Genomic DNA, 22,412 nt, shown 5'->3' with positions numbered 1-22,412 from the left:
TCTTTCCTTTAGTCTCTCACTAATATTAAGTGGCGAGTGTTTTTTACTAGCTGTCTTTCCTCAAACCTGTCAGTAAAAGTTGGCGATAAGTGCTGTTTACTTGCTTGTATTTCCACTAGTACGTCACTAATAGTTGGTGATGAGTGCTGTTTACTATCTGTCTTTTCTTTAGTCTGTCAGTAATAGTTGGTGATGAGTGCATTTTACTTGCTGTCTTTCCACTAGTCTGTCAATAGTAGCTGGTGATGAGTCCTGTTTACTAGTTATCTTTGCACTAGTCTGTCAATAGTAGTTGGTGATGAGTGCTGTTTACTAGTTATCTTTGCACTAATCTGTCAATAGTAGTTGGTGATGAGTGTTGTTTACTAGTTATCTTTGCCCTAGTCTGTCAATAGTAGTTGGTGATGAGTGCTGTTTACTAGTTATCTTTGCACTAGTCTGTCAATAGTAGTTGGTGATGAGTGCTTTTTACTATCTATATTTCCTCTAGTCTGTCAGTAATAGTTGGTGATTAGTGTTGTTTAGCAGCTTGTCCTTCCACTAGACTGTCAGTAATAGTTGGTGATGAGTGTTCTTTTCTAGCTTGTCTTTCCATTAGTCTATCACTAATAGTTGTTGATGAGGGTTGTTTATTTCTTGTAATTCCACTAGTCTGGCAGTAATAGTTGGGGATGAATGCTGTTTACTAGCTGTCTTTTCTCTTGTCTGTTAGTAATAATAGGTGGTGAGTGCTTTTTACTAGGTGTATTTCCTCTAATCTGTCACTAATAGTTGGTGATGAGTGTTGTTTACTAGCTGTATTTCCTCTAATCTGTCACTAATAGTTGGTGATGAGTGTTGTTTACTAGCTGTCTCTTTTCCAGTCTATGAGTAATTGTTGATAATCAATGCTGTTTACTAGCTATCTTTCTTCTAATGTGTCAGTGATAGTAGGTGGTGGGTGCTGTTTACTAGCTTTCTTCTAATGTGTCAGTGATAGTAGGTGATGGGTGCTGCTTAATAGCTTATCTTTCCTCTAGTCTTTTTGTGATTGTTGGTAATGAGGGCTGTTTACTAGCTGTCTTTGCTCTAGTCCAGTGGTTCCCAACCAAGGGGTTCCAGGAGGTGTGAGATAACAGATAACATTTGTTTTAGCCACCTTCACCTTTATTCTTAAATAAATAATTACTGTGAGGGGTGCGAGAACATATTAAAATTTTTAGGGGTGCGGGGCATAAAAAAAGGTTGGGAACCATTGCTCTAGTCTACCAGTAATAATAGGTGGTAAGTGGTTTTTACTAGCTGTCTTTCCTCTTAGCTGTCAGTAATAGTTGGTGCTCATTGTTGTTTACTTGGTATCTTTCCTCTAGTCCACGAGTAATTGTAGCCGGTGAATACTTTTTATTAGTTGTCTTTCTCATGGTTTGTTAAATGGCTTTTATTTAGTTTTATAAGAAATTTTGAAAAAAAAGTGGGGTAGTTACGTTGTACTTCCAGTGTTTGTTTCTCTTGTTTTTAACTTTTAATGGCCTTTTGTAACCTTGACTAGGTTATTTTTTTTAGGACGGAAACCACGTGTATATTTCTCAACTGTTTGGTTTTCTTATCGCTGGTTGAAGATTGACACACTTCAAGGACACTGAATCATATCCCTTGGCTTCTAAACTTGTTTTTTTATCATGTAATTGTGTAACGTTCGGTTATTTGTAGTTCAGTCAACATCTACGAGAAGGGCTATCTGTAATCTGCCACTTACGGGTATCGAAACCTGTTTTTTTAGCGTTGTAAAACCGCAGAAGTACCGCTATGCCATTAGAGGGTAATTATAGAAAGAAATATTCAAAACTTTAAATACGAAGGTGACGAAAGATTACGTCTCTGTACACTTCTTGTTAAAAATTTTTATTTGTAGGTCGTAAAATAAACTTGCCAGGAAATAATAATTTCATGATCATGAAAAACTCAAACTATATTTATAGATTGTGTAACGTCTTGTTTTTCAATTTGTTTTAAGCTTAAAATGGTAGTTTAATGCAGATAGCCATAATTTGTTGGTTTTCTTATACAGGGTGTTTGAAAAGTCACTGTGCAGTTTTGTCTGTTAATAAATATACAAGTGCACAGGGACTTTCCAAACACCCTGTAGTTTGCGGAAAATTATAGCATGACTGAACTTTAAGATTATGAGCATTGAAGCTTACAGAAAAGGTTATAGTGTATTGTTAAGGTAGTTCTTCAAATAGGTCACATAACAACTGCGTTTAGAATAATTAGTATATGTTCTGTATATGCAAACGAATATATAATGATATTTTCGTGAAAGTTTATCACTGTAGAAGCACAAATCTAGACGTACATCCAGACTAACAGAAAATAAAGACGGCATGATTACATAAAAAAAAGAAACTCTATAGACTATTAAAATATTTGTTACCTATAGCCATCACTCACTAAACCTGTCTCCAGATCTTAAATCTAAACTTAGTTATAATGAGTTTGTGTTATTAAATCTTATGTTGTCTTTACATAAATACATCAGACAAAATACAACACTTTAATAAAATAAAAGTAATTAAAATAATATACTGTCGTAACCTCTGACGTGTCAGATCTAGAATCTGATTATTTTGTTGATCACTTGAAAGAAAGCCTCAACCAGCAATAATTTATATATCGAACGGAAACTGTACTTCGAAACTAACATGTAATATCTTGTGTAAATTACAGAAAAATAAAAACGTAATGGACAACGTTTGGTGTAAAATTCAAAAAATCGAAGAAGCTGACGTAAGAGCTTCAGTGTAAAAATACGACAAAGTAAGAAACAGAAGAAGAAACGCATAAGAAAAGATGAAGAAGAAAGACCCTCGTTAAACATGAGAAAGTAAGTAGAGTAACGGGATAAGGGGCAAGGCCTTTTCATAGGGGAAAGGCCAATGTTATTTGTGTTTGGAGGAGCTATTTGTCTCAAAAGGTTTATTAAGGCGGATTAGTAACCCAAATCTGAGTATCATTAGAGAATAAATCTTTCCACGTTTTAACCTACAGGTTCTGCATATTTACTTATTCAGTATTCTTTCAATTACAGAATACAGGACGTCAGTAAGGTGATGGAAGACACTAGACAGGGCATCGACAGGTAATTTTTGGTTCCATAATTAATCGTTCAGAAGGTACAGGCCATGACAGACCCGTGGCTCTTTGGATTAATTGATTAAAATACGACGTGTACTAAGGAAAAATAATTAAAAGTTCCGTCTAATGATTTCAAAGCAAAATTTGTATCATGTTTGGATTGTACAGGGTTTATTTGTTATATTACAAACGTAAAATGGATTAAAAAAAAAATTGATGTTCAGTTTTAAATAATGGATTTGTTTGGATTAAATTTTGCTACTTCGGTTAAAAACGGATTTTTTAGCATGTGATTAAAGGTCTAGCTGGTTATGTTTAAAGCGACGTCAAAGCCAAACAGTAGCAGCTGTAAACATCGACTTGTGAAAGCTAGTATCCTTGAATCGAAATACGAAGCTAGGGGCCCTTTAGCTGTTTCGACATTATCTCTATTTAGAAGTCAAGATTTCATTTCTCGCGAGATGTTTATATTAAATGGATCGGTTCGAGCGTTGAACTGGGCGTATCGTAGCCACAATGTAAAACTGCCTAACTTAAGGAACATTTTGTGTATTTGTTCTCGAACCTTTTCCGACGAAGCCTGGAAAAGATCACAACCTTTCGTTCCAAAATATTTCAACTTTGTTGGTGACGTTATAGACCAATGGACTTCAAAAGAACAAGTAAGATACTGTTGTTAATGTTTGATATACACGTTGTGTTGCAGTAAACCCTTCGTTTCTTAACACAGTGTTTCACAGGCTGTAAAACAGCAAATAGAGTTCTTAATGTTTGATATACACGTTACGTTGAAGTAAACCTTATGTTTCTTAACACAACGTTACAAAGACCGTAAAAAAATAAGATAGCGTTCTTAATGTTTGATATACACGTTGTGTTGCAGTAAACCCTTCGTTTCCTAACACAACGTTTCATAGACTGTAAACAAGTTATTGTTTTGACACAACGTTTCACAGACTAAACAACCATGTTATTTTTTTTTTCTAAATGCTCCTTAATCTATAGCTAACTAAAGCATTTTGGTTTTTTTTCCTCCTTTTTTGTCTGACACCTTCACATCTATAGCCGGATGACTAAATTATTTTGGTTTTCCTTTAATAGTATGAAACGTCACGAGTTTCCTTTCTACACATTACTTCTTTTTAATGTATAGAGAACAATTGTTCTGAGAACATGACATTGAAACGATGCTAAACCGTCGACTTTTTTTTTCGTATGCCGTACTGTCGTGATGTCGAGCTGTCAGAATTATTTGACCTTGAATCTAGAGAGTTCATTTAAACAAGTCTAAAGTTGAACCTTTGAAAATAAGCTAAATTTTAAAGGTCCCCTAACGACAATAAAAGAAGCTGTATAGAAATGGAGATAAAACGTACATCATGGAAGGAATACAAGAATAAGAAAAACAAGATAAAATATACGAAGATAAACTCAATATCTACTAACTCATAATGAATAACTGTCAGTCAGGTATCCTCAAGTAAAATAAGTTAATTATCGCATTAATTATTATAGAACATTTCATCTCCTATTTTATCAAGTCATCTTGCAATAACTATCTAAATAAACTTCTAGTCCACGTATTGGCCAACCGGGTAGCTTTTCACGTGAATAACTATTGTGGTTTCTTTATGAATTACTTGGCGATGGGTATGGAAATAAAACTTTTCTATCCTGGCATGTAATAAAAACAGAATAGTGGGAGAAGCTTCAACAAAAATGTTTGTGGTACATTACAGAATGATCAGACCCCGAAGTTCAAGCATTTATCAAGTTATTATGGTTAATAATTGGATTAAATATGCCATTTACTATTATAAAAACAAACAAACTAGGCTTCGATACCTGCCGTAAGCTCGCTGTGTAGATCTGGGCTTAACAAACAAATTGTGCTTTTCGCCCCCCCACTAACACAGCGGTATGTCTGTTGACTTACAACGCTAGAAACGCGGTTGCAATACTTGTGGGGAACAGATAGCTCATTACGTAGCTTTATATGCTTAACAACAAACCAACAAAAATTGTGCCCTGTACCTTAATAGTGAAGTACTAGGCTAATGGTAATTAACATTAGCAAAGTTTATACTTTTCCTTTAGTCACATGAAAGCTTTCGACAAACAACAGTAACAAGTTAGTTTTATTTAGAACGTGAAAGATTATAACTCTGTAAAGTAAATCTCACTCCTTTTTATAAAGTTGTTATGGCGACACTACTTGCTTTGTTGTTTTGGACACTCAAGTTTCTTCAAGTTTGTTTGTGTGAAATATTGAAGAAATACTTGGATGAAAGAGTAGACCCCAAACCCTGATTATGAGACGAACCTTTCAAAAGCTTCAATAAAAATAAATCTGTTTAATGTTTTTAAAGATAACTACATGAAAACTACCATTTTTTGTTACTTTCTTAAATAAAAAATCTTTACTTTACAAAATAAACAACAACGAAATCATTAATCAATCATGATTTGTGATGGTTTTTGTTATCTATAGCATAGGATACTAAACATATTGTTACATAACAACACCATATGTAATCATGTCCACTGTTTTTCATCACACGTTAGGATGGGCTGAAAGTTGGGAAAGGAGCTTTTTGGTTTGTCCAAGCTGATGGTACGGAAGTTGTGTGGAGTTTCAAAGAATTGTCCGACCTCGCCAAGAAGTAAGATTTTCAAACAAGAAAATTCATTCATTAAAGATGGATGTTACTAATATGAATTTTAACAAATACAGATGTTTTAGATATTTTAGAAGACCATTTAAATAGGTAGATAGACATAAAGATGAGAGGAAAGTAGTTGGATATAGGATAAAACACAATAAAATACGGTGTATAATGTCAAGTATACCATATTACTTGTTTGTTTTTTGGAATTTCGCGCAAAGCTACTCAAGGGCTATCTGCACTAGCCGTCCCTAATTTAGTAGTGTAAGACTAGAGGGAAGGCAGCTAGTCATCACCATCCACCGCCAACTCTTGGGCTACTCTTTTACCAGCAAATAATGGGATTGACCGTCACATTATTGCGCCCCCACGGCTGAAAGAGCGAGCATGTTTGGTGCGACGGGGATTCGAACCCGCGACCCTCAGATTACGAGTCGAACGCCCTAACCCACATGGCCATGCCGGACCCACCGTATTACTATTTAACTATTTCCGATATCCGTTCCTAATTGCAAACATGTTTCTTTTACTGCAGAGAACTGTAAGAGTGTTGTCAGTTTATTGGAAACAAAAAACTGACCCTGTTGATGCAAAAATTGAGAAACAGTTACATATTTAAAGTAAGGATATGTACATTAAAATTGGATAAGACATTAAAATCTTAGAAAATGTTAAGTCGACTAAAGGTTTATTAAGATTCGTGGACAAGGACTCAGACATGTTGATTTTTCTCTAGAGCAGCCAACGTTTTAGAAAAACACTGTTTTCTAAAGACTGGAGAGAAAATTATTGTTGTGTTACCGAAGGTACCGGAATGGTGGATGATCAACTTAGCCGCAATGCGAGTAGGTGAGTTAAGAGCCATTATGCTATCTAGGTGGGAAAACACCAGGGAAATGAATAATAAACAACGGTGTTATCTAGGTGGGAAAACACCAGGGACGTGATGGAACTATGTAGAATGGAAGGCAACTGAATCTGAAGACGAAAAGCGGAAGACTTTCGAAACGTCTCTCTACACTTGTGTCTCCACAACAGGCAGTTACCGTCCATTCTACAAAGTTTCATCACAAATACTCTGCCTAAACAATCTATCAAAGAATACCAGGAACGAGAGTTAGAAACATAGGTGCTATCTAAAACAAACACCAGGAGAGTGAGTTAGAAACATAAGTGTTATCTAGGTAGGAAAACGCCAGGGAAGTGAATCAAAGTGTTATTTAAGTTGACAAACACAAGAAAACTGTATTAGAAATAACGGTGTTATCCAGGTAACAAATCACCAGGGAAGTGAGTTAGAAACAAAGGTTATCTAGGAAAGAAAACACCAGGAGAGTGAGTTAGAAACAAAGATATTAGCCAAATGTCTAAAACATATTACCTGTTAACTAGATATTTATAGCATAATACAGAAACGACCACAGATATAATACTTATTAATATCGATATTCCACCAGAGGGGTAATATGGAATATCGGTAGGAGAATATGGAAATAGCCACAGATGCAAGATGTTTAATACATTGGTCAATAAATTAATAGCCTGGTTACAAAATTTATATAGTTAGGGTATTTATAGCCAAATATGGAAACTTCTAGATTGGGTTAGTATAACCATTAAGAGCCAGGTACCGAAATGATAGTTATGGTATTAATAACAAAATATCGAAACTTCCAGAGTTAGTTAAAATGAAAAATCTGGATAACATTCGGCGACTGTATAAAATCAGAAACAATTCTTGTGAACATAGATGTGGTTATGTTAACAGATTTTTTTATTATTATACTAGGCTTGATTTTATCTCCTGCTAATATTCAACTGACAGTTAAGGACCTTCTTTATAGATTTTCAATGTTTCAACCGTCAGCTGTCTTTGCTGATCACCAGGTGGCTTCTTCAATAGACCAGGTGAGAACATTTTACAAAATTTGCCCCTTTTCACGATAACATAATCTTCACATATGGTAAAGTTAGACTTTACAGTTACAGTTCTTTTGAAGAAATAGCACGGATCTGATGGTTCTATAAATGTACTGAACTGATGAAGTCCTAAATATTTCTGCTAGAGACAGACAGCTGATGTTAATAAGTGGTCTTACACACACATATGAACAGTTTTTCCTGTTTTCTAGATTGCTGACCAGTGTCCATCTCTTAAAACCAAAGTACTCGTGGGTAAAGATGAAAAATATAGGTGAGAAAAATGAAAAAGCTGTGCCTTACGCTTCGGTTTGATTATTATACTTTCGAAATTGAAAATATATTGTGGCTGCTGCATTCTCTCTTTATTAATCGTGTTCAGGACTTTTCTTAAATATGTTAAAATCTTGAAGTTTTAAGTGCAATATACAAAGTATGTCATTTATAAATTACAAATTTTAAAATTAGGATGTATAATACAGAAGTAAATAAAACACCTACGGATGTATCATTTCATTACATAACGTCAAAGTGAGTAGAGTCAGTGCTTAGCGTGGTTACAAAGTTCACGAATGTTGGATCTTCTGTTTAATATTGATGTACTAAAATGTTTTATCAGCCATTTATAAACAGGTGTTCGTGAGAAGAAACATTATCCCCCTTAACCAGCGGGCCTTAGTGGGTGTAAACTTAACATATTCACCATTCACAGCGGGTAAAAACATTTTCTATTCACTCCACTAATGAGTGGATATTATTTGGTTTCAATACTGCTGTTTCACAAACTTAAATGATGGTCGCAATGAGTCTTAATTTTACCATCAACTCTTTAACAATCAGGTTCTTTATGTAGTTTATATCCCTCAACCCTTTAATATTTATGTAAATTTTACCTTCAATCCCTTAACCAGCTGGTTCATTATATCCAGTTTACCATCAACCTTTTAACCAGCAGGTTTTTACATAAATTTTACCCTCAACCACTTACCTGGTTAGTTATAAATTTTACCTTTGACCAAAAGGTCATTCTTTTAAAACGTATACTTATCCTTTGCTCTTCTAACACCTGATCTTTAACAACATTCCTAAGGTCTTATATAGTATTTTTTCTCTATTTCTGTTCCCATCAGATCTAAAAGGTTTATGTTTGGACGTTATTTTCGGTAGTAATTCTCAACCACTGTTACATTACTCTTAAGTTATGTATTAATATAAACTGAAATTCAACTTATCTTCACAGAAACGGTTGGCTCTCTTTCCAGTCACTACTGAAGAAAGCTTCTTCCTCTCATCAGGTGAGCTGTAATCATATGATCTCAGACATAATTAAAAAAATGTTATCTTATTGAATTTCTATTGCCGCTGAATGCTGAAATAGTGTATTTTAAATTGGCTTACAGAATTTATTTTATCATTGTGATTGACACTTGTTTGTTGAATGAAGTTTTGAGATCAGTCCATTTCAGGCACAATAGTCTGAAATAGCTAGTCGATTTTGCAGCTTAGTTCGTAGGTCACCGAACAAAATGATATGTTTAAACACAAGATATCTTCTTCCTTGCTGCAGTCAAGTCTATATTAGTTCAACGACTCGAACCTTGGCTACTAGAATCTAGGAGCATCCGCATAACAATTCTTTCAATAACTCTCGAATTTACAACCACCTAAACAAGAGCTGTAGCGAAGAACCAACCAGCAAACCCATAAAGAACAACAAATAGCTGAATGGGCGCTAATAAAAAAAAAAAAGGAAGCGCTCCAATTCGTAACATACAACCTGAGCTGAACAATCAACTAGCTATGACACAATCTTTAGTTGTGATCAACTAATTAAGTTAGAGTGTTGTGCCCAATGTTTTACACGACAGCTATATTTCATCATGTCTTCTGGTATGAAATGTAACTCAACTTACAGAATACAAAATAGCGTAATCCCTACGGTATGTTACATAGTAATGTATCAGGTCATCCTATAAGTAATGTCCAAAAATTTAATACAGAAAATGTATCATCATTCCTGTCTTTGTAGAAGGCTTTAATGACTAAAATATGTAGCAGAACGTGAATAAAAATGTTCAGACAAATAAAAGAAACTAACCCAACTCTACTTTTTCAGATCATTAATAAAATAAACGTTCATAAAGATGGATGAGTCTAAGGAGCACATCAAGCATATAATGCTTTGAGTTTAAAACAGGCAATAGTGCAGCAGTAACTACATAAATGTTGTAACAATTGAAGAACTAGCACAGAAGCTTAATTCAACTCATTCAACAGTTTGCCATCATTTGAAACAGCTTGGTAAGGTGTCAAAACTTAAAATGAGTCTTCCATGATTTGACAGAAGCCAACCTGAGAACAAGAGTGGATATTTGCATTTCTCTGCACTCTCGTGAAAGTAACTCACCCTTTATGGACAGGTTAGTGACTGGAGATGAAAAATGAATATTTTATAAAAGTGTTAAGCGCCATAGATAATAGCTCAGTGCAGGTAAACTGGCTAAAGCACAGCCCAAAATGGACCTCCATCCAAGGAAATCTTGTTAAGCGTTTGATGGAATATTGTTGGTGTGATCCAGTTTGAGTTGCTGCCACTCATTGTAACAATTACATCAGACATCTATTTTTAACAGCTAGAGTGCGTGAATGTTGCATCGAAAGAAAAGAGGCCTGCTTTGACCAATCGCAAAGGTGTTGTTTTATACCAGGATAATGCATGGCTCCATACATCAAGAGTCACATCTGCAAAGATTGAAGAGCTGGACTGGAAGAAACTTCTACATCCTCCTTATTCTCCAGACCTTGCCCCATCTGATTGTCATCTATTCCAAAGTTTGCAGAACTATCTTGATGGAAAAGAGTTAAGAACACATGAAAATGTCAAAACTACCCCCCTATATATTCTTTTCCTCCAAACCCCAAGATTGTTATATAAGTAGCGTTCAGAAGCTTGTGAATCGCTAGCAGAAGTAATTAATAATATTGGTTTGGTTTGATTTTCGCGCAAAGCTAAACGAGGATTATCTGCGCTAATAGTATTAGAACATACATCATTGATTAAATAACATTAAAAGCGGTTGAAGCCCTTTCTCTTTTCCTGAACCTAAAATCGGACATTACTTAAGGAATGACCTGATAAAATGTTACAGTCAGTACAAGTATGTTACAAGGCGTAGCAGGTTAGGTCGTACCACGAGCTATATAACAATACATGATATGAAAACTAAGATTGTCTAGTAGTATAGAAATGTAACATTTATTAAACACACACAAACACTCTGCTAGTTGCTTCGAAACAAAGCTTAATTCTGTGGCGTTTTGTTAATTTATTTCTGTTTAGTGTGTGCGTTCTCGAAGTGAAGACGTGTTCTGCGTATTCTTCACCAGCGGAACAACTGGTCAACCTAAGATGGTAGAACATACCCATGCCAGCTATGGAATAGGACATAGTTATACAGTAAAGTAAGAATTATATACAGTCACCTAATAGATAAATAAAGGTTATTGTATACAGTAAGGACATATTTACACAGTAAACTAGGGACATATTTAGACGCTGAAGTAAAAATATTTGTATGCAGTAAGGACATATTCATGGACTATACAAGATATTCAAAAGATTCATATATAATTTGAGAAACTTTCCCAAAGCTGAAAACAGTTTTAATTCTAGAAAGTTACGAAATAGTAAAACGTAAACTTTAAATATTTCATACTTATCCCAGCACTCACTTTCTCTTTGTTAGAGCTTTTGATCTAAAAGAGAGCGACGTATTTTGGAATATTGCCGATACAGGGTGGGCTAAGACTGCTTGGAGTAGTATGTTCACACCATGGATAGCGGGCTGCTGTTCTTTCGTTCACGAGATGCCCAAATTCGACGCAAGCCTTGTTCTTCAGGTAGATGAACTTTATATATCCTTATTAAATTCAGTGACACGTTGTTAAATTTAAGCAGTTAGATCTACATTTTTCTCTTCACATAAGTAAACTTGGTACATCTCTAAGTAATGAAACGCCATCTTATGGTTAATCTATAGTAGTTAAAGTTTGACCCACGTCTTGTTCCTTCAGGTAAGGGTCCGGCATAGCCAGGTGGTTAAGGCACTCGACTCGTAATCCGAGGTGCGCGGGTTCGAATCCCTCTCACACCAAAAATGCTCGTTCTTTCAGTCGTGAGGCGTTATAATGTGATGGTGAATCCCACTATTCGTTGGTAAATGAGTAGCCCAAGAGGTGGCGGTGGGTGGTGATGACTAGCTGCCTTCCGTTTAATCTTACACTGCTAGATTAGAGGCGGCTAGCGCAAATAGTCCTCGACTAGCTTTGTGCGAAATTTAAAACAAACCTTCAGGTAAGTAGATTTTATATGTTCTCTGGATAAATTAACATTCATTACTTTGTGGGTTTCACAAAGAAATTTTGTATGTATTAACAGAATAACTATTATTGTATTTCAGACCCTTCACAAGTATCCGATATCAACATTCTGTGCCCCACCGACAGTTTACAGGCTTATAACACAAGACCTTCAACACTACAGTTTTCCTCACCTTCGAAACTGCTTGAGTGGAGGGGAACCTCTGGTAAGTAGGACAACACAGTAACCAATGTAAGGAGTTCTGCACAGTAGTAGTGTGGGTGAGATCAAATTTCATCCTGACATATACACAGTGTTGTTAACTGTAAGAGAATATAGATAACATGGTGACCAGTGTATGGGGGTTCTACATAGTAGTAGTGCGAGTTGGGTTAAGTGTCATCCTGACCCATGCATAATGTTGTGAACTGTAATAGAATATAAATAACATGGTGAACAGGATTTCTAAATTACACATCGATAAAGTTTAGTGTTTAAAGCACTAATTACACGAAGAATTACGCGAATTTTTCCAATTTATATTTTGTAGCAAATTAAACTACAGGTTTATTATTATTAACGGCTCGAGAATACAAGTTCATTGTATCTATGCTCAACAAGTGTTTTTCTTATAACAAAGCCGCATCGGGCTATCTGCCGAGCCCACCGAGGGGAATCGAACCTCTGATTTTAGCGTTGTAAATTCGTAGACATACCGCTGTACTAGCGGGGGGCTGCTCAACAAGTTCTCGTGTTATTTGACGTACCTGTCATATGATTTACTTCTGTTTGTTTTTTCTACCTTGAAGTAGCCGGCAACTCTACATTTTATCATCTGGTTGTGCTGTTGATCGCCGACTATTTTCTTGTTGAGGGATTTGAACATTACAAGTGTATAAAGTTTTATGTGAATATTGTACAACATGCAATTCGTGAGTTTCGACATCACGTTCCATATCTATCGAATCATCAGCCAGCTATTCCGTTGTAGGAAAAAAAACCAAAAAAAACCCATCAAAAACAGTTCGGATGTAATAGAAGGAAATACACATCGATTTGCTGAGTTTTCGTAATTCGCTTCTGGTAAAGAACATGTATTCTCACAAACACAAAAAGAGATCCGGTAAACTTTGTGTATACTGTTACAAATATGTTACAAAGTCACAGTGTAGTGGAATACTGGGTGACATTGCTACAGCTATACATAGTTGAATTACGTAGTATTATATGTGATAATAAAACTTTAAAAGCAATGAGGCGTTACTTAATTTATTAATTTGGTGTGGAAAATGAACAATAAATATTTGTCAAGACTAGCTTTTGTAACAAAAGGAAACAAGACTGTACATGTACTGAAATCAGCTTATTTAACAACATATTTAGCCCTCCCAAGAGTTTTATTATATAATATGCATGCACTAGGTAAAGTTCTACTGTATATTTTGATACCTTTGTCTGAAATCGTTATCAGTGTGAAATATGTGTTTCAGAATCCCGAAGTGATCTCTGTGTGGAAGAAAAAAACCAATGTGTCTATCAGGGAGATTTATGGTCAAACTGAAACGGTAAGAATGTACGAATCACTAGAAACGCTGCTTGCCAGGCGTCAGTACAGATAACACAGAAACGCTGCTTGCCAGGCGTCAGTACAGATAACACAGAAACGCTGCTTGCCAGGCGTTAGTAAAAATAACACAGAAACGTTGCTTACAAGGCGTCAGTATAGATAACACATATACAGAACTTACTAACGTGGCAGTAATTTAGGCTTAAAAGTTTGGCAGGCCCATAAGGGGCCTGCTGGATAACAAAGTGCGCTAAGAAAGTGTGGTATCTTTTCAACCCTGCTCGTGATTGTAATATATTAAGCGGTCAGGGTAGAGAATGAGAAAAACTTGGGGTAAGTGGTTGAGAAGTACTTTCAAAAGGACAATTCGAGAAGTTGGCGAGAGGATAGCAGGGAAACAAGACTAAAAAGTTAGGTAATATAATGTTAAAACCCGAACTGACCTATAGTTTAAACTAAGTTTAGATTAAAATGCTTACCTCGTATTTACAGAATATCAATGACACATTTTAGTGTGGGGGAAACCCAAGGATACAACTTTCACTGGACACATGCCAAATTAAAAAGCTGTCCAGTGCCAAAAGTTGACGTATCAGTACATAATGTTGAGCTTGTATTAAGGTAATGTTATCACAAGAACTAGGGGTGGAACAAAATTTAATAGTTTGTATGTTTCTGGTTCGCGAGCGTTTGAAATAACTGGTAGCTAGTTTGGTGAGAGATTCATTTAGAATCAAAAGTTGGGCTAATTATTTAAAGTTGCTTTGGCTATATAGTTCGGTAACCTATGTGCACCTTTGATGGTTCTGTAGGTCTTATGGCCGTTTGTATAGATTTGAGGGCATGTTGCGGATAGCGGGATTACAGTATTTGAAGAGCGTCAAATGTAAATTTTGTAGATTGTTCGAGGTAGTAGCCTATGCTAGTGCCGGCGATGCGTTTAATGTAGTTAATTCTTGCGTTGGCGCGATTCATGACGTTATCGAAATGTTTGTATCATGATAAATTATGTGCGTTTGTTTGCTTTTGAATTTCGCGCAAAGCTACTCGAGGGCTCTCTGCGCTAACCGTCCCTAATTAAGCAGTGTAAGACTAGATAGAAAGCAGCTAGTCTACGAATCACACACATATAAAAGACAATGTGTGTGTCAGATGTCAGTACGAATGATATACACTCTACGGTCTTGCTAGTTTTCAGTACTGGCAGTCATTACTGTACATGAAGAAAGGTGATGTGTAAAAGTAGATTCCTGAACCGGATCTTGAACATTGGACTTCTGGTTATTTGGGTCATTGTTCTACAAGGAAACGAAAAATCGTCTCACAAAAATTACTGTAAGTCCAAATTACGGCTCGTACTATTGGCTAATTTAAATACTGATAAATGATTGTGTTAGCCAAAATCCTGGGTTCAAGGTCCTGTTCTGGAATCTCTTTATGGTTGTGACCTTTGTTAGATTCATAATAACACTGAATGTATTATAAAAGTATTGTTACATGAAGAAAGACTGACAGATATTCTGTTATCAGGTTATGTCAACACTTTCTGCATGCTGAGAGACGTTTAATTATTCCTCTTTTTTTTTAAACAACAGACCATACTATGTTCGATGCTCAGTTGTATCCTTGCTAAGCCTGGATCATTTGGCAAGCCTGTCCCAGGGATTCCTGTAACGGTAATTTACGTTATACATTTGGATTAGGCACAAATTGAACATCTTAAAATTAAGTCAAATCTTTAGCTAGTTTGTTTCATATAGGTTAGTTTATGCTCTCTACAGTTTATATTCTAGATTATCGACGACGAAGGAAAGGAAACTCCCCCTGGAGTGGAAGGACACATAGTTCTGAAAGTTAAGCCTTGTCGTCCAATTGGTCTTTTCAAAGGATATACTGTAAGATATTAATAGTCCTTGTATTACCTAAGTTATTTGTATGTTTGCGCTAGTTATTTTACAACGTGTGAAATTTTACCTATCAGAAAGCAAGATAGAATCTTAAAATTAGTTAAGTGTAACCCACACTCCACGTGGGGAAACTGGTCACCACAGACACATTACATTAGCATCAGATATTAATAGGACAGTTAGCCATCCCTAAATTACAAAAACATTACGCTAGCAAGAGGTATCAACGCGACATGTTGGTTACTATTGAATTACAAAATGTTACACTAGCAAGAGGTATCAACGTGACTTGGTGGTTATTATTGGATTATAAACGCTTTACACTAGCATCAGGTATCAACGTGGCAGGGTGGTTACTATTGGGTTATAAACACTTTACACTAATATTATGCATGAATGTGTGCGTTTTAGAGCAAGGCTAAGATTATCAAATGTAATCTAACTCTGGATTGCAGCGCTCTAGTTTTAACGTTGTGAATGTGACAAGATGGTGAAAACAAGCGAGCTTGTGCGATTATTTGGACCAAGTAAGGTAGGAACATGTTTTCTGACATAGAAAAAACATTCGTTTAGAAAAAAATGCATGTGAATTTGTGATTTTGCTATTTATGTTCATGTAACATTTAAGTTGTTTTTTTTCTATTTTATTCAGAACAATCCTGATCAAACAGCATCAGTATTCAAAGGCGATTACTTCTACACTGGTGATCGAGGTTACAAAGACAAAGATGGATATTTTTGGTTTGTAGGACGATCTGATGACATCATTATTTCATCCGGGTACGACTTGAAATTTATTAAAATAATCTAATTACTAGATCCTTAACGCTATGGTAATTTTCATCAATGATCAGTATATCTCAGTAGGCCCGGCAGTTGTAGATTTCATTCACCCCATCTTACAATTCATATTATTAAACAACATAGTACTACAGATGTAACTTGTTTATTAAACTTCATGGAAGTAAGACCTAGCACGTGACTAGCACTTGATGTTAGAAACTTTTGGAAAGTTCACTTTCATTAATTTGACTCCAACCTGACAATCCAACCATCTTGTTTGTGTCATGGTTGACAGAAACTGTTGACAGCTCAGTCGCTCTTGATTGTGTTATGGTTGATCGCAATCATCGATAGTTCAACGATATTTTTGTTTGTTTGAAGTTAAGCACAAAGCTAAACAATGGGCTATCTGTGCTCTGATCACCACGAGTATCGAAACCCGGCTTTCAGCATCATTATTATTTAAATGTGACAGGGACAAAATAATGGACATACACAAGCATACATTCTCAACGGTAATGTTATATCTTGGAATTAATTGTGTTCCTACCCCAAAACAAGTACCTTGCACAGAAATCATTGTATCCACTTAAGAAGTCGTTAATACATTAGATCTCAGAACTGCTAATGAGCTGTGGTGCCAAGTTAGAGAAGCATTAGAATCGTATACGATTAAACATCGCACTAAGGTATAGCATTAAGGTATTAAAAAAAATAAATATACTGTTATCTTACTTGCCAATAAAGGAAATATTTAAGTCCTCTTAAACTGACGTGGCTGTAAGCAAAATATAGAAGACGCAATCCACCAAAGACTCCGAATCCAAACTCATCCATGGAAGGAAAAGGCTAGATAAAGAACAGGACAAAAAAAAAGAAATAACTGCGACACTGTACAAAATACTACACGAACGTAAACTTCATAAAAGTTATTTTCGTTTTAATAACGAATTGTTTCCAGCATTCCACTAAGCAGATCTTGAAAATAATATTCGTTATTTTCTACCGTGTAAGAATGGTTGTTTTTTTTTTTTACAAATCGGCAAGACAAAAAACTTTTAAATCAATACATTATTTTGTTTACCATAATGAATATTTTGTATAATCACGTTTGTTTTACAGGGTGTTCGGAAAGTCACTGTGCACTTATATATTTATTAACAGACAAAACTGCATGCTTTGTCAGATTGTAAAACAACCGACAAGACTTTCACATCACAATTAGTCTAGAAAAATCTATTGCCAGCGATTGCCAACATTTCAAGTATAACAAAATGTGAACTGATTTCAATGGAAATGATTCAGTTATGTAAAAATATGACATTTTGTGAAAAATCTGTACGTGATGGAGAAAAATACATCATTTTTGGAGTGAGCAAACGAGCATTACTGTAGAACATGTAAGCATTTGGTGACAGCAAAATCATCGTAGGCCTATATTACATGAATTTCTGCGGAATATGCAAGCGTTTTATAGCAATAAAACCATCGTAGGCTTGTATTACAGGAACTACTGTAGAACATGCAAGTGTTTGATGACAATAAAACCATCAGAGGCTTGTATTAAAGGAATTACTGTAGAACATGTAAGCGATTAATGATAAAATCATTGCAGGCTTACATTATCCACATTTCTGATCGGATAATGTGTACGGACACAGTATGGGCAGCCTCACGTAGTTTCACTCTTCATGAAGATACCATCGAAATAATATACACACAGTTACGTTATGACATATCTCTTCTAACAGGGATGTCCATTAGTATCTCAAACATCATGAACTTGTTAGACATCTTACTGGACATCTGTCTGGATACAAATTAATTCCATTGAAATGGCCGGTTTTACAGTATATTAGATGGCACTCCAACTGGTTCGCTAACATCACTTGTAGTAGCAGAAATATTCATGTATCATTTGAACACGCCATACTACCTCTTATATGATTAAGACATGCTGATGATACATTTGTTTTACGGACCCATGGAAAGGAAGACCTCAATACCTTTCATGTTCATCTGAACAATTAATAAGACAGCAAAACATTTTTATAGAACTTGAAGTGATGACAGTCTTCCATTACTGGACATTCTGGTTCACAGGAGTTTGATACCTCCAGTTTATCGGAAGAAGACTCAATCAAACAAACAAATTTCCGATCATGGCATACAATAGCTATCAAAACACTAAAATCTAGAGCTACAAGTACATACTACCTATCAAAGAACTTGAACACCTTAATAAGATTTATGTATAGAAGGACTCATAACGTGTGTTATGTGGTTCAACTGTATCAACAAAGAAAAAAATCAACTCAGGTGGTGGAGAAACTTAAAATAAGAAAACGTGTTTATGTCCCCCTATCCCAAAAGACAATTTAACGAAGGTATAATCCTCACTTTTCAGTCCTCTCACAAAGAGCATGGTTTATAGCACCAGGTATGATCGCAGTAAACAATATATTGAGAAAATACAGCATCCATTACAGAAAAGGTTCAAATAACTACAAACATGTATTAAGAACTGTACCACAAACACATCAGCTATAGCTTTATGTTCAGGAAGACAACCATAGAAGAGACATTAATAATGCCAAAATGTTAGACAAACAAAACGCAAAAGGAGATATTAAGGAAGCTAGTGCAATCCAAACAGAAAACAGTAGGCCATCAGTAGGTGTGAATCAAAACAATAGCCAACAGTTATTCAAACTGCATGTAAACCACTAAAAGACATGCAGCATATCATTTGTGCTGTTTTTATATAAAATTAAAAATTCAACAATATATTATTCGAGATATGAATTATTGCTTATTTTTATACATAAGCATTTTTATTACGTTTCGATATTCAGGTAATCCATTTATCTTCTATATCACAATTTTTGGATGGTTGATAACTTTAATATCGTTACTGTTATGATTGTTGCACATCATTGTTGTCTGATGAAAGCTCCAGTAAGATGGCCAAAAACTCGCAAATAAAAATACTTTAACGCAGAGAAAAGTTCGAGTACAGTTCTGCACGATTCTTGTTTGTATCGTGGTTGATGGAAATTGTTGACAGCCCAACCATTGTCTGTTTGTATCATAGTTGGCCTAAGATAGGCTTTAACCAACTTGAGCTTGGAAACTTTTCTTTCTCCATTAACAGCTGTGACAAACAAAATCAGTAGAAATCACAGTGTGACAAAGACATTGGAAAAGATATTACAATCAGACCTTTCACATGCATTCCAAACAATTTCTCAGGGGCATATAGTCTCTCTCTGTAAGAATATGCTATTACAGATCTGTTCATCTATCGGCTGACGAGCCCATTTAGAAATTCACAGAAGTGAAAATAAATCCTTTGAGCTCATTTTCATCAAGTTAACAACGTAGGAGCCTAAACAACAACAACAAACTGTTCTTGTGGAAACTTCTTTATAAGAGCTTCAGCCACTTTGTCGATAATTTCTCTTAAATAAGTTTATGGCGAAATTTGGTTAGGCCACAACATTTATACCAAAAGGCCATTTGTGAACGAATCTACAGTTCTTGTTTTATCAGTGACTTATGCTTTCTGCAAGCTTCCCTGCATTTTCATATCTTTGTAGATTCCTTATCAGTCTCGTTATGATGAAGGAACCAGTCCTGCTCTGATGACGAATTTTTTAATAGTTCAAGAATAGCTAAAGACATGACAACATAACTAAGTGTCAGCAACTTACTGGAGAGGTTGATTTTACGTTGCAAGTTTTTTATTATTGGAAAACTAGTATTTTAGACGAGTTTGATTATATCCTACATTTAAATGGATATTTAGTGTGGAATACCACTGTCTTTGTTCAACAGTTCGTTACATCGTTCATGTTGATATTCAGAGTAGAACGTCACTGTTTTTGAGGGCAGCTCTGTCTCGTGACTGTACATTTCAAATGCATCCCATTCTCTGTATCAAGTATTTTAAGTGTAGTTCAGTCTCTGTATTATGCATTTCAAATGCAGTTCCCTCTCGTATTTAACTACTATAACAAAGTAGCAATAGAAGTGATATTATAAAAGTTCAGTGATCTTAGTAAAGGCAGTATTGTTTTTTTATTTTTATACTAGACTGTTACCTACTTCTGCAGAACGTAATAAAAACTTTCACTTTAAGTATTATTTTATCTATTCGTTACTAGAACTTGTGTTATATACATACACTAAGATAAATTATATACTCTTCAAAACAAAAAACGCAAAAGGGATATTTTTGTTATTTTAAAGAGAAATATATGTAATAACGTTACCAGCTCAGAGTATGTGATGTTACACGTGTTAAGGCACTGATTGTCAGACCAAAATGACAATAAAAGTTGTGCACTTTGAAAACGGAGGAAAACATCGGATTTTTCGCCAAAACGCATGCGTGTCCAATAAATTTGTTTGAGAGATCTGCATGTTCTGCAAGTGCAACATGTGCAAAATTCCTATAAAAAGTGACGGGTTATCGGTTTCCATAGCTCAGTGTTAAGCCACCGACACGCAATACAGTTACGCCAAGACTGACTGAAGCACAACACAACAACGCCATTGGTCGCTTGGAAGCAGGCGAATCTCAATCAGATGCTGCCAGAGCTGTGAATGTCCACCCAAGCACCATCACAAGGCTATGGAATCGTCACCAACAACATGGATCAACTCGTGACCGTCCACGATCTGGCAGACCTCGTGTGACCACGCCCGCACAAGATCGCAACATCCGGTTACGTCACCTTTTGGGATAAGACCACCACTGCGACGTCTACTGCTTCAACCATACCAGGGCTGCGTAGGATTTCCGATCAGACCGTACGCAACCGACTACGAGATGCAGGAATCCGACCTCGACGTCCAGTCAGAGGCGTCATCCTCACCCAGCAACATCGTAAAGCTCGGCTGCAGTGGACTCGGGTACATCGGGTATGGCCTCATCGACAATGGAGGCATGCTTGGTTCAGCGATGAATCACGTTTTATGCTTCGTAGGCAGGATGGAAGAACCCGTGTTTACCGTCGCCGATGTGAACGTTTTGCAGCAAACTGTGTGCAGGATGTTGACAGATTTGGTGGTGGCAGCGTCATGATGTGGGCTGTCATCGCCTACAATGCCAGAACAGACCTTTTGCACATTCGAGGAAATCTTACGGCTCAACGATACGTCGACGAGATTCTTAGGCCCCATGTGCAACCCATCATGGTAAACGTCAACGACGTTTTTCAACATGACAACGCCCGTCCTCACACATCCCGACTCACCACTGTCTTCTTGAGACACCACAACATCAACGTTCTTCCCTGGCCCTCCAGATCACCAGATTTAAACCCCATCGAACATCTTTGGGACGAGTTGGACCGACGTCTGCGATGGCGACAACCTCAACCGCAGACTCTACCTCAGCTTGCAGCAGCTTTGCAGGCTGAGTAGACAGCCATTCCACAGTATGTGATTCGTCATCTCATCGCTTCCATGGGCAGGAGATGCCAAGCAGTTATTGATGCTCACGGTGGGCATACTCGTTATTGACGTTAAACTTCACCTAGTGAGCGTGGACTTCGCCTTTGCAGACTTTGTATGTTCAGCAGTGAATGTGCAAAGTTTCACACGTCATACAGAACTACCCGGAATAAACTTGTTAACAATTTGTCTCATATTTTGCTTTTTGCAAACTAGAAGAGCACTCAGTACAGCGCATGGCTCAGTCACACAGCATCGATTATATTCGGACCTCAAAAAATACGAAACTGGGTTCATAGGTCAGCTGTTATCAACAAACGCACATCACTTTTCGCAGGAATGATGTGCCCACCAAGTTTGAAGAAAATTTGATCATTTTTTACTGAGATACAGAGCAAAAATAGTGTGAAAAATCGGTCCCCATGTTGAACACTAGGGCGTTTTGGATGTTTGTGACTTTTACCCTCTATAAACTAATATTTTTTAATTGTGGCCATAGTTCAAATGTAAACCAACTTTCGTCCAAATCCATTCAAATGTTTGAGAAACCTAGCTGACAAACACACACACTAGGGGGACAAAACCAACATTCCCAAGGTAGCGAAGGCTATTAATATCATTGAAAACACGTTGTG

At 36.2% G+C, this 22,412-nt stretch overlaps 1 protein-coding gene and 1 long non-coding RNA gene across 11 annotated transcripts in view; one reads left to right on the top strand and one right to left on the bottom strand.

The window, feature by feature from the left end:
- The first annotated feature begins 3,410 nt into the window (after positions 1 to 3,410).
- Positions 3,411 to 22,412, top strand: part of LOC143233790 (acyl-coenzyme A synthetase ACSM3, mitochondrial-like) — a 22,889-nt gene continuing 3,887 nt past the window's right edge. Inside the window, exons 1-13 of one of the 10 annotated variants that reach the window (XM_076470465.1) lie at positions 3,411 to 3,776; positions 5,680 to 5,777; positions 6,522 to 6,629; positions 7,625 to 7,688; positions 7,913 to 7,974; positions 8,941 to 8,995; positions 11,041 to 11,162; positions 11,447 to 11,600; positions 12,161 to 12,286; positions 13,551 to 13,625; positions 15,223 to 15,303; positions 15,421 to 15,522; positions 16,187 to 16,314. In XM_076470465.1, coding sequence (XP_076326580.1) covers positions 3,426 to 3,776; positions 5,680 to 5,777; positions 6,522 to 6,629; positions 7,625 to 7,688; positions 7,913 to 7,974; positions 8,941 to 8,995; positions 11,041 to 11,162; positions 11,447 to 11,600; positions 12,161 to 12,286; positions 13,551 to 13,625; positions 15,223 to 15,303; positions 15,421 to 15,522; positions 16,187 to 16,314 — 1,526 coding nt within the window. In that variant the 5' untranslated portion in view covers positions 3,411 to 3,425. Of the gene's footprint in view, positions 3,777 to 5,679; positions 5,778 to 6,516; positions 6,630 to 7,569; positions 7,689 to 7,912; positions 7,975 to 8,940; positions 8,996 to 11,040; positions 11,163 to 11,446; positions 11,601 to 12,160; positions 12,287 to 13,550; positions 13,626 to 15,222; positions 15,304 to 15,420; positions 15,523 to 16,186; positions 16,315 to 22,412 lie in introns of all 10 variants that reach the window. The other 9 variants (XM_076470464.1, XM_076470472.1, XM_076470467.1 and 6 more) reach the window with 9 other exon arrangements.
- The window catches only part of LOC143233792 (uncharacterized), a 20,928-nt gene continuing 13,659 nt past the window's right edge, over positions 15,144 to 22,412 (bottom strand). Inside the window, exons 2-3 of the long non-coding RNA XR_013018308.1 lie at positions 17,053 to 17,166; positions 15,144 to 15,295 (exon numbers count right to left, since the gene is read on the bottom strand). This is a non-coding gene — a long non-coding RNA (uncharacterized LOC143233792). The remainder of the gene's footprint in view (positions 15,296 to 17,052; positions 17,167 to 22,412) is intronic.

Source organism: Tachypleus tridentatus, chromosome 12, assembly GCF_004210375.1.
Source record: "Tachypleus tridentatus isolate NWPU-2018 chromosome 12, ASM421037v1, whole genome shotgun sequence".
Classification (NCBI taxonomy): domain Eukaryota; kingdom Metazoa; phylum Arthropoda; class Merostomata; order Xiphosura; family Limulidae; genus Tachypleus; species Tachypleus tridentatus.
The sequence above is the reverse complement of the archived record's forward strand: the minus strand, read 5'-3'. Positions and strand labels throughout refer to the sequence as shown.